Source organism: Cryptomeria japonica, chromosome 9 (genome assembly GCF_030272615.1).
Source record: "Cryptomeria japonica chromosome 9, Sugi_1.0, whole genome shotgun sequence".
NCBI lineage: Eukaryota > Viridiplantae > Streptophyta > Pinopsida > Cupressales > Cupressaceae > Cryptomeria > Cryptomeria japonica.
The window spans coordinates 239,134,322-239,147,222 of NC_081413.1; the positions used below are offsets into that span (position 1 = coordinate 239,134,322).

The window sequence follows — 12,901 nt, forward strand, 5'->3', positions numbered from 1 at the left end:
TCCTCACAGAGTGGCCGGAAATGCTTTCACCCAGTAGTCCCAATCGTCCTGGCCATTTGCTTCCCAGATGGTGACGCATGTCTTGCAATGCCGTACGAGGTCCTTTGACCCGTCGCCCATGAATTTTGGGAGTTTCTGCTTCTCCGGAGTGTGTGCCATTTTCTGTATGGTTTTATGCAGTGCCTAGAATTGGCTATATGTCGGGAAGGTACCATACTGTCAACCGAGCTTTGGTCACCTTCGCTTCTATAGTCCCTCCTTCCCAGGGTTTCCAGATCTGACCTTCCTAATTTGATGCCCTCTGACAAGGACAAATTTTTAATGCCAGACAACGTTGCTTCAAAAATAGTGGCGATTTCCTCGTGCAGGTCTCGTACCGCCTCCTCTCCTTGTTTGGAAAATTCCGATTGGGTGCTTTGTGATTCGGCTTTGGAGTCTTCTTCACTTGACGTCGAGTGTGGGGCTTGGTCGATGAGATCTTCTTCCACTACGTCTGAAAGTGGCAGGTTCCTAGCGACCTCGGCCAACTCCTTCCACGTACATGGTTTTTGCCTCTCCCGACTATGACTCCGACTCACACTCCGACTTCTGTTGTGTTTCTCCGAACTCCTTGAGTCGGCAACCTCCCTTAGTCACCATCTCCTGTCAGCCTGTTCTTTTATGCGGAGAGATCTTCGTATAGTTCCCTCGTCTACTCCTTCGGTAGCAGTGGTACGTTTGTCTTTGTTCAGCCGTAGGGGCATCAAGTGCCAAAGGTACGGCGCCGACTTGCCTCCCTCTCCTCTTCCTCCCTACGACTCCATTCCTCGTACCGTCAGAGAACTTATTGCCGCCGAATTTCCTTTGCCGTTTCCTCCCTTTGGTCTTGGAGTGCAATCAAATTTATGGCGAGTAACCTTGGAATACTCCTGAGTAGGTCAAAGACGGGGGTGCTGACGGTGAGTTCACCACGTACCGTGCCTTCCGAGACGGATCTCTCCCGAGCCTCTCGCTGCACGTACTGCGTGAGTGACACGTCCCACAACTCCACCAAGTCTATCGTCAACTGATCCTCTCGTTCCTCTTCCGCGGTACTCTCTTCATGCGTGTCGCTGTCCACGACAATTAATTGTTGGTTAAATGGTCGGCCCATTAATTGCTTCCGCCTGCCGCCATAGTTATCTCTAGGTTCGTTCAGGCAATGATGCCAAAATGTTTAGTCCTAAATGTATAGTTGGTGAATAATCAGATAACACAGTATCTCCTGCACGTACCAAGTATTCATGGAACAGAACAATTGTACATCATAACATAAATGACAAATGATAATAATTAGACCAGAAAGTTATATCTTTATTCCAATGTCCAGAATTGTCCTTACCTAATCTCCCCTGCCGAGGTTCCAACCAAACAATATAAAGACCCAACGATTGGTCAAGTTGCCAACCGTTACCAACTCCCAACTACCCGACGGGAACCTCTCGGCGACAAACATAAACATAACACAACATAACACACTTATAGATATTATTCTTACTAACATACGTTATTTACCCCTAACACTGAGCCAAGTGAAAAGAATCTTGGGTACTTGAGACCTGAGTCTCACACAAGTCCTAGAGGCTTGCCAAGTCGTCCAAACTTGCCAAACCCGATGAGTCCTGCTGGCAAGACTCAGCTGCGGCAGCTAAATGAGAAACCAAAAAAAAAACACTTAAAACTCAAAACAAAAACACATAAAGTGAGTATAAACATGGCATGGGGTTTGGGATAGGAGACCAAGGGGTAGTTACACACAAGTAACATAGTTTAGCACAGTAACAATTTATAAGCATAAAGGCCACAAATGTAAAATGAACAATTGAATCACTCATGCAAAAAGTATAGGAAAGAATGAGTCCTCCCCAAATATAAAAATCTTTTTAATCTCTACGAAAAGCCATTTTACCCAGGCCATATACATAGAAGCAAGATAATCTTGAATGTTTTGTATTTCTGATATTTCCTTCTGTTCTATTTCATTCTTAACAGGCATGGCTTATAGGTCCCAGTTTTAAAGTCACATCAAAACTGCCAGAAGTAAATAAAAGGTTATAATCAAACAAGAAAAAGCATGGTAGGAAGAATTAAGCACTGCAGACATTCGACAAACCTCCAATGCAGAAACAGTTGTCTTAGCTTTTGCCAAATCATAAAGGTTCGTATCTGTCTTGAACTTGAATTCAAGTCTGTAAAAAATCATAATGACAATAGGTGACAGTTAGCATTTATTTACATCAGAATTTATGGGCTCTACAAGCATGTCAAGAGAAAGCTATTTAAAGTGAACCAATAACTTTTGATTATTATACAATTTACCATGTGCTATTACAATTAATTTTTGGCATATGACATCAGATTGTAGAATTGATATTCCACTAAAAAAAGAATTTACATACATGCAATAAAACCATCCCCAGTATTAAACAAGCTACAAGTAGATAGCTCGATCAGCTCCCAGATACTACATGCTATTGATATATAGCTGTAAAAAAATCTAAAGTACGTGCAATAAGGTACAGCAGATTCTAGAAGAGCAAAAGAAATAAAACCAAACTATTTTTATGTGCCATTATTTCAAATGTTTTAGAAACAAACAGAATTTCTGTCGGAAGATAAAGATCAAAATCCAACATCAAGAAATGGCTAGATATGAAAAAATAAAATAAAACATGCAGAGTGTGCCTCAATCTGAAGGTTGTTATTTACATTTCTCCTGTTATTCGATAATCGCTGCTGTGTATGCTTCTTCCTTTCTTTTCTATAATCCCCATGCATACCACCAAGAACAAGGATGTTATTTCCTGTAACTTAATAACAGTTATGATCTGATCTGATCGATGGTGCCATCATTGGAGGCTTTTGATTCCTTTCCTTTATATCTCTCAATTTGAGGGAGAGGTCACACCTCTTCATAATGTATTTCCTTTGGCAAGAGACACACCCTTTCACCATTAGCACCCTTTGAAAGAGTGCAACTCTTCATCATTTCTGCCCTTTGAAAGCGACACACAACCTTTCACTATCAGATCTACACTTCTTATTTAAATCAAATCTGCATTTCTGATTCTCTTCTCCCTTTTATATCTCATGTTTGAGGGAGTTAGAACTTTTCATTTTATGTCTTTTGATCATTCATTAACTCAATTAAATTTTAATTATATTCTTTTATATTTTTATTTTAATTTTTAATATTTTAATTTTATTATTATTTATTATTAAATTCTATTTCAAAGTGGGGACATTACAACAACCCACCCCCCTCCTATAGCTCTTCTTGTCACTTTCAAACATAGAAATCTTGCAAAATGGTACTTAATTAAAGCTATAATTGGCTTAGATAGAGCCTTACATACAAGAGGAAGTTGAAAAGACCAAGAAAAATGGATATACATCAAAACTAAAACCTCACAAGACACTAAACTAAAGCATGATGAAAATACCTATTACAACAAACTAACAACTTTGTAATAGCCTCAGCGATTTTGCGATGGCCCCAACAAATTTGCAACCAACAAATTCATAAAAGCCTCAAAGAATTCTTAATAGTCTTTTCTAAAAATCCTCCAACTTTCAAAACCAATAACTTCTGCATATGAGGTCAGAACAAGGCATCTTTTTATTAAATTGCATACTTTTTAAAAAGGAATCCAAATATGCATTAATATTTAGAAATTGATGCCATTGAAGACCTATTTTTGGACTTTCAACAAAAGTCCTCACTTCCTCGTATAGAAAACCAAGATCCTTTATGGATCATAGAGACTCCACAAGAGAGCGGGAATGAGCCCCTCAACTACCACCTTGCCTTGCACCACAACAAAAATATTAACCAGAACTTGGAAAATCTTTATCTTCAACTATCTGTGTAATGTGATGACAAAATTGTTAAACATGGAGAACTTGGTCGACATTGTTTCTTTACAAGGGGATTATCTTCATGTTTCCCCTCAACATTTTCGCAAGAAGATTTGGGACCTCTTTAGACTACTCTTTCTTTGCCTCTATAAGCATGCAAAATGAAGCTCTTTACACCCTTGATGTGATAAAGTAGTTTTTGTTTGCTCTCCTATAGAATATTGCCTTCTAGTCACAAATGTAGGGTCTACCAAGAACAACACCACATACATCTGAAGGAGAAACATCTACAACCACTTCACCAACAAACTTGGAGCCAACAAAAAACTTCATTCTATAGTGCTCATTGACTAACACATGAGAACCTTCTTTGATCCAACCAACCCATATGACTTGGTTTTGATAAGTTACAAGACCAATTTTTTCAACTAAATTTTGGCAAATCAAGTTAATTTGAGAACAAGAATCAAAAGGTGCATCAACCTTAACAATGAACATTAATATTAAAGAATGTTTCCTTTGACAAAACCGATTTTATTAGTAGTGCAAGAAAGCTTGGACTCCGATTTTGAAATACAATCAATTATTCTATCCTTTTCAAGCAATAGATTAGCAATTTTTTTACCATTCTTACTTTATTTTCGAGGGTTCCTTTCAAGCTACAATTTTTAACATGAGGATTCTTCATGACCATATTTATTAAAATTATTAAGATGATCACAATGTACAGAATTCTTCGTAGTGCTTGTCTTATATATGAAACAAAGAGAGCCATCACCTCTCATGTGATCTCAATTTTTCGCTAAATCATACAATTGCACATTTCAGCTAGCAAATCGTGCAAGGTGATTTTGAGACAATTGATGCCTCTTCTTATAATCAATAGACAACAATTGCACACCACCATTCCTATCTCTCTATCTGGAATGCAATGCCTCTGAGCAGAGACCTAGCCTTGCCACTACTCATATCTCTATCTGCAAAGTCAGAAAATTGAAACCCTAGAAAACAGGAAAAGAAAGCTTTTGAATATAATAAACATTAGTTCAGAAATAAATAAAAGCGGGAGATATTAAGACCTTAGAAATGAAAAATAAAGAGTTACATACCTTTCAAATCCAATCGATAAATAAAAATCAGTTTAATCAGTCCATGATCACTTGGAATGAACTGAAATCACTAAAAAACTGATACAATGTTGTCCAAGAGTTGAAGGCACAAAAGCATAAAGGAGAAAATAACCAAAAAAGCTTGATCTTGAGTGCTTTCTGCAATGGTGTTCTTTTTCACTGGCAGGTGCATTTCTTTCAGACTTTCTAGAACTCAGTAGTTTTCAAGTGAGTTATATTACAAGTAATTGCCTGAAACTCAACAGCAAGTTTTCTGGCAAGTCACTCACGAGACCCTACTAACTCACAAATTGGTGAGTAACTCGCCAAGACTGTAGCAAATGATTACAAATGCGAACAAGGGGTGAAACAAAAAGCCTAGAGTTTCAAACTTAGCCTATCAACAACAATTACAAACATGAACTGCAAACAAAGCTGTTTACTATAGCTTTTTATAGTAAAAAGAAGAGAAGCAGCTTCAACCTACTTGTTATACTAATGGGAGTACAGATCCATTTTTGCATTGTTGGGACCAAGAGATAGGTGTTCTTTGGATTTCCAAACCAAACCAATCTAAACTTCACCCTAGCTGTTCAATGGTGAATTGAACTGATTTGCAGGCCAACAACCTCATTACAAGGTTAATTCCTAAATATGGGTTGTCTTTTGCATTTGTGAATTCAGTTGCCAGTTGACTATTGTGTTCTCTCTTCAGATCCTCTCTGAGTCAGGAAACCTTTCAGTGGTCTCAGTTGTGTTTATGGCACTTTGATAACAGTGTCTCAGTATAGCAAGGCCCAACTCTTCTTTGTTGAGACAAGGGATGGTGGCTTGTCGCTCTGATACTTCACAAATATTGCAGCAGCATTTTGGAGTTTCTTCTTTTAGATAGTACTGTTTTCAGTTGCATCTCAACAAATTCCATGAGTCCATCCAGTGTATCATTGATATAGGCCAGGGCAGGTTGAATGGTTGTTTCAGAGAGGAATGGCTGTATAGTTCACTGGTTTTCAGGGATTTTGAATGGATGAGCCTTTCCAAGTGGTGGAAGATAGGGTATCAGAATTAGAGGACTTGTAATAGAGCCTGAAATGAGAGCCCACCTTCTGGGAAAGTGGATTATATGTAGTTGCAGTTGGCTAAACATTTGGGGGACTATGTAGGGGAGCAATGAATCTAGGAAGAGATGAGAAGAAAAAAAGATAGACTTGGAGTCAAGATTTACAATACAATATCAGACATTTTCAAAGGCTGACCCATAATTAAGCAAAGCCTGTTAGAAATTAGTGTAAAAGAAGAATGAACATTGAGCTTAGTCTTCCTGTTTGAAATTTCTGTGCTAGTCTCAGAATCCTAGGAAGGAAGTTTGCATTGTGGGACATCATCCTCCTATATTCTTGATACAAAGGAAGTTTGCAGCAGCATGTTATTTGCAGAATTGCATTTACAATTCCATAAGGGATAGAACCGTTTATAATTCCTTCAAGCATAGTTTAAAAAACCTGCAAGTACTCACAGAATAGCGAGCCAAAAGTGTTTGGAGAGTTATCAAAATCTCAGCTGCCAAGTTTTTCTACAAAACGCATTAGCACGAGCTTATACTGAGATTGGGGGGGTGAATCAGTATAAAACAATCCTTTAACTTTTTGCAAATCAACATCAAAACATCAACAACTAGGAACATAAGAACACGCAATTTTCGTGGAAACATTTTACAGAAAAAAACCAGCGTGACAAGTTTTTCTGATGTATAAAATACTTCTCTTACAACTTTGTAAGCAACAACCTACTGGACACAGCAATCCCTGCTTATATTTGCAGGCACCAACTCACTAGTAGCCAATCTCCACTTAAATTTAAAGGCACCAACCCACTAGAAACACCAACCCCACAACTGAGCGCTAACCCAGCAAGAGACACCAATCTCTTCTACGGAAAGGCACCAGCCTATTGAACAACAAAATCTTAAACTTTTTGAAGAATAAATCTCCTTAAGATCTGCATCAAATCTGCAACAAAATCGCCTAAAAAAGGTCTGCTCAAATCTGCAATAATTCTCCTGTTAGATCTGTTAATACTCCTTCACAAAATCTTCCTTCAATCGCTTTCAGAATCTGTTATAAATCTGCCTTCAAGGTCTGCTCCAAAACAGCTTATATGTCTTCTCTAATTCTGCTGCAAATCACCTTAAGATCTCCTCACGAGCTTCTTTAAAATCTGCTCATAAACTTCCTTAAAATCTGCTCTTGAAGTCTAATTTGATTCTGCTAAGTCTGCTACAAATAGGAAAGATATTCATAATAGCTTGCAATCCAATCATCAAAACAACCTTCTTTTATACTCTACACATGCACCTTTTCACCCAAGAGGGGTGTGACCTATCAAGGGAGGTCGGCCAGATTTAGAAACAAATAATTTATTTTAGTTTTTCCTAAAAGAGGCACCAAAAGCGAGGGGTCGGCCAATGATAAATTGAATATATTTATTTAATTTTAACTCCACCAAATGGGAGCAACACACTATATAAGGTCAGCCCACACAGATATGGAGCGCCAATATAGGGGAAGTTGGGTCAGCCCTATTCGAGAATAAATTCTGACCTGAAAGAACAATTCATATTTCCCATTTTTATTTAATTCTATTGTGCATAGAACTTTTGAATTGATCCTCCTTAAGCAGCATCATGATGTCCTCTTTGACATCAATGACAATAATCCGACAATATCCCCCTTTGTCATTGACAACAACCCTACATAAAATAATTTGTGGATGTATAATGCTCCCCCTTTCTCTACTTCCCCTTTAACATCAATGGCAAAGGAATCCTCCAAGCTGTCAGATAATGCACTAATGAGCTCTCCTTGAATAATCCATCTCATTAATGATTGGATGAAGAGGAAATCACCCCCAACTTTTGTTGAAGGTACTCAAAAGTCCCTTTTGGAAGAGGCTTTATCAAGGTGTCCACAGTTTGTTCTTGTGTAGCAATATACTCCCACTTCACTTGTTGGTCTAACACCTGCTCCCTTAGCAAATGATATTTGATTGGAATGTGTTTTCTTTGGAAGTGCATCATAGGATTCTTCGATCTATTGATTGCACTTGTGTTATCACAAAATATAGGATGATCATATTCTACTTCGATGTCCCTCAAAGATTGCTTCATCCAAAGGGCCTCAGTGCAACAAGAGGCTGCTACAAAATACTCTGTTTTTGTTGTGGATAATGAAACTGAAGCTTGTTTCTTACTTAACCATGATACGAGACTGCTGTCTAGAAAGAATGCAACTCCACTTGTGCTTTTTTTATCATCAACTCTGTTGGCACAATCTGCATCAATGTAAGATACTAAGGTGAAATCTTCACCTCTTCGATACCATGAGAAAAAATCCAAAGTGCCCTTTAGATATTTGAAGGTTCGATTAACTGCCTGCAAATGGGTTCCCTTTGGTGCAGCCTGAAACCTTGCCACCATACCTATTGCTTAAATGATATTAGATCTTGAAGTTGTCACATATAACAAACTCACAAGATTGTGATCCTCCATCTTGAATTTCTTCAACATCTCCTTAATATACTTGGTCTAGGAAATAAATATTTCTTTATCTAATTGAGAAATTTTCAATCCAAGGAAGAAAGACAACTCACCAAGCATAGACATTTCAAACTCCTACATGTTCATGGGAAACTCTTGAAACATGTTATTACTGCTTCCTCCAAAAATAATATCATCCACATAGACTACAACAATCAACTAATGATCACCTTCAATTTTAATATATAGATTGTTGTCAACAATACCTCTTTTAAAACCTTGTTGTTGTAGATACTTATCCAATCTTGAGTACCAAGCCCAAGGGATTCTTTCAATCCATCAAGTGCTTTCTTTAACCTGCATACCCTTCAGGCTGTTCAATATACACCTCTTCTAAGTTACTACCATTTAGGAAGGCTGATTTGACATCCATCTAGTAGACTTTGAAATTCTTAAAACTTGCAAATGCTAAAAACATATGCATAGCCTCTAGATGAGCAACATGGGCAAATGTTTCTATGAAATCAACACCTTCAACTTGACCATATCCCTTGCATACTAATCTTGTTTGTTCTTTACAACTTTGACATCCTCATTTAGTTTGTTCCTAAACACCAACTTAGTGCCAATTACATTATTATCCTTAGGTCTGTTGTGCGTTGCACATGCTCCCTGTCGCCGACAGGGTCCCCCTTCCTGTTTTGAGCTTTTCGTCGTTGCCTGTTGAGTTTCGCGCAGAGTTTCTCATGTCTCTTCGAGTGAGTCCGCGATTGATCCGTAAAGTGATTGATGTTGAAGTAATGAGCCAATGAATCTTCCCGACTGGTCTAGCTCTCGGGCGTGAACGCCAAGAGTTTTGTTCGAAGTTTTGAGAATCGCCTTAGGTAGGCGTAAGGTAGCAGGAATTGACAGAGCCCGCCAAGCAAGGACAGTGCGCCTAAAGGTCGCACGAAGACCGAAGTCGACATTTTTCGCACAATAGTTGTGAAGCAAACTGCATAAGGATTGTCACCGCGATGTTTATGAGATTTAAACGGGAGATGTTTTTCGCATGCTAATGAACAATCGAATTGCTTGGCCAAATGCCTTAGAATTCTGAAGCCTCCTAAAACCAAATTTGTGAAATCTGGCAAAAGGCTAGTCTGAGGTCCGAACAATTTCACTAAGATAATCTTGCCAAAATCGCCCAGGGGATCGAATTTCAGACCCTAGGGCGAAAATTTCAAAATCTGATGCTTTCCATTTGGTCCGAAAATAATGCGAAAGCCTTTAAGCATTGCAAAGATGGTTCCAGGTCCGATAATCGTGAAAAATGTCCAAGTTCGGACCCTGGGACGAAAGATGAAGGGCGTAAAATGCAAAACCACGAAAACGCCTCAAATCGCCCCTATTTTCGGACCCCAGCTCCGAAATTTAAGAAATGGCTAACGTAAAGAGCACACGCATACGAGCGTTCAGGTCCGAAGTTCGCCAGATGTGTTTCCAACTCCGAAAGCACTTGGGCGTTACATTTTCGGACCCCAGGGTGAATGTGTAGGTGCGAAATGTAGCAAGGGGTCATCTTCTAAGTTCGAAACCTTTAAACTTGTTACTTTTTCGGACCTTGGAGCGAATTTTGAGAAGGAGATAAAGCACTAAGTTGTCCGAAATCACTTAAGTTTCCTTTTTTGGACCCTGGAGGGCAAATGAAGAATGTGCGAAATATTCAAAAGGGACGCAATTGGTCCGAAATTACTTAAAGTCCTCAAATTCGAACCTTAGAGCGAATTTTTTTTAAAATAGACAAAAGGTGCGAAATGTTTCCAAAGACGCGAAGTAGTCCGAAATCACTTAAGTTTCTTTTTCGGACCCTGGAGGGCAAATGAAGAATGTGCGAAATATTCAAAAGGGACGCACTTGGTCCGAAATTCACCAAAGCACCCTCCCAGCTCCGAAAATCTCTAAACACCCAAATTCGGACCCTAGAAAGCACATGATAAAACACGAAATATTTGAAAGGGGCGCGTTTGGTCCAAAAAATCGCGAGAACGCCTCCAGCTCCGAGGTTTTATTTACGAATAGAGGTGTCATGACTCTTGAAGTCGCAAAAATCGCAAACGATGGTATAGTATAAAGGGTTCGCGCAACTTGCGAACTCATTTGAATCCTCTGAAGTTCTATTGGCAAACTCTCCAGGTCCTCCGAAGTTTTTTTTCAAAATCGCCAAAGCCTCTTCCTTTGGATATCAACAAACATCTAACAATAAGCTGCGGGTATAGCGTCTAAATCCGAAGTTTTGGCGAAACCATTTGAAGTTCGAAAATATCTCCGAGGTAGCAAGAGCCTCCCAGCTCCGAAATTTGTAGGATCGTCTTCTAAGTCCGAAAGTTTTGCTCACAAACGGTGCTAGTGCTCCGAAAACCTTCAAGCGCCCAAAACCCCAGCAGGTGAAAATCGCAAACCTTCTAAATTGCAAAAGAAGAAATGTCAGGTCCAAAGTTTTCGCCAGGGTGTTGAATCCTCCAAGTTTGCAAAGAGGAAGTGTTAGGACCGAGTTTTTTTTTTTCAGGCTCCAAGCTCCGAAATTCACCAGAGGTGTGCAAATCGCAAAGTAGAAAACGCGAAATTTGCAAAACTTGCAAGGAGGAAAACGCAGTTCAAAATTTGAAAACTCTCCAAGGTCTGAAAATAGGAAGGATTGTTCATTCATTTCACGCAACAAGGTTGGGTAATCTCTCGCCATCCGCTCCCATTAGGTAAGTACGCTTTGTTGCATATGATCATTTGAAAAATGCTTAAATCGAATGGACGAATGTGTAAAATTTGATCGCACTGCTTGAATTCTTGAAATTTGCATCTCTTTTGCTCATAAACGTTGTTCAAAGCACTCGAAAATTTAGAATTCACTCCTAAAGCTTCACCAGAAACTGCATCTCTTTTCAAACTTAGGAAAATTTTTGTGCTTTGCCTCTACTGAGAATTAATCCAAAATCCAGAAATGATTAGTATAAGTGTCCAATCAAAAATCTTCATGAATATGCTGTGGTTAAAATTGATCAAGCTATTAGCTAGAAATATTGCTCCATGTCCAAACTAAAACTTTAAATTAATCCCGGCGTGCTGGAGCATTTTCTTATCTAACCCGCATTACCTTTCTTGTATCACCTCGTAATCCACATCCGACTATGCAGGATAAATGCCTAAATCAGCGGTGAAATCATCAAAAACTCCCGCAGCAGCTGAGACCTCACGAGCATCCAAATCAGATATCCCGCGTAAGGTTGAAAAGATGAAGTATCAGTATCAAAGGGGAGGATTGCGGGAGTCGAAAGTTCAGAGCGTCTGGGACAACATTGGTGATACTGACCTTGGCCATATCGATATTCAAGACTTCAGGAATCGGGTCTTCTCACCCAACGCATATGGCAGGCCTAGGCAGATGGTGGAAAGTGGCATCGCCCAAGCAGCAGGTTTTCCTCCAACGATACAGAACTATGAATTAGTAGTGGAGGTTGCTCGGCATTATGAACCAAAGTCCAGACTAGTGCTTCTGGAGAATATGACTATTGCCGACTTCTCCCCTGAGGCTATTGGTGATGCATTTGACATCCCCTTTCCAAATAATCCCACAGCTACAACCATAGACGAAGCACAAGGGGCATATGATATGAATCCGGCCCGATGCAAAGCACTGATCAACGAAGAATGGTTCAAGGAGAAAAGGCCTTCGAGCACCAGGATTGTGAAAAAGACCCCCAGGAGTGATTTTCATAATGAACATGGGGATATGGTCACCTTACTCAGCCGAGTCATGGGACTTCCTAAGTCCAGCTACTTTGAAGAATGGATGTTCTATTTTACAGAGCAGGTCTTCGCCGGAAAGTCTAAGTTTGACTGGGCCCAGATCATAACCGATAACATCCACACTCAGCTGATTGAGCTCGAAACGAAGAAATACTTCACCATGACCTCTTATTTGGTCTATATGTTCGCCAAGAACCAACCACTGCCAGGATTGATAATGAAAGGTGAAATCGGGAATGGGCCCGGTCAGGTGAAAGTCTATGATTGTTACCCACAACTGCACTACCAGGATATAGCTCAGAGGGAAAAGAACAGCCCGGCTTACGCGGTTGGTCAGTATGAACGCGTCAATGACGCCTTCACAATGCGCCTGGTTAGGCTAATGCAGGGAGGGTTACACATAAGGCTCTCAGAGCAAGCTACTACTTTAGTGCAGAGGTATGGAGCCTGGTTCATTCTGTTCCCCAGGTTTTCCTACATCCGAATAACTGGTTTCGATGTTGCCCCCCTCCGACTTCCACGATATCCAACCGACAAAGTAATTCTTATGGAGGTTGCAAGGCAGTCACGCCCGACCGGCATCTTACTCCGAGAGAGA

General features: G+C 39.7%; 1 protein-coding gene across 2 annotated transcripts in view; it reads right to left on the bottom strand.

Annotated features, from left to right (window-relative positions):
- Positions 1–12,901, bottom strand: part of LOC131037180 (peptidyl-prolyl cis-trans isomerase CYP71) — a 137,023-nt gene that overhangs the window by 20,003 nt on the left and 104,119 nt on the right. For both annotated transcript variants that reach the window (XM_057969250.2, XM_057969251.2), the window contains exon 6: positions 2,132–2,207. In XM_057969250.2, coding sequence (XP_057825233.1) covers positions 2,132–2,207 — 76 coding nt within the window. The remainder of the gene's footprint in view (positions 1–2,131; positions 2,208–12,901) is intronic.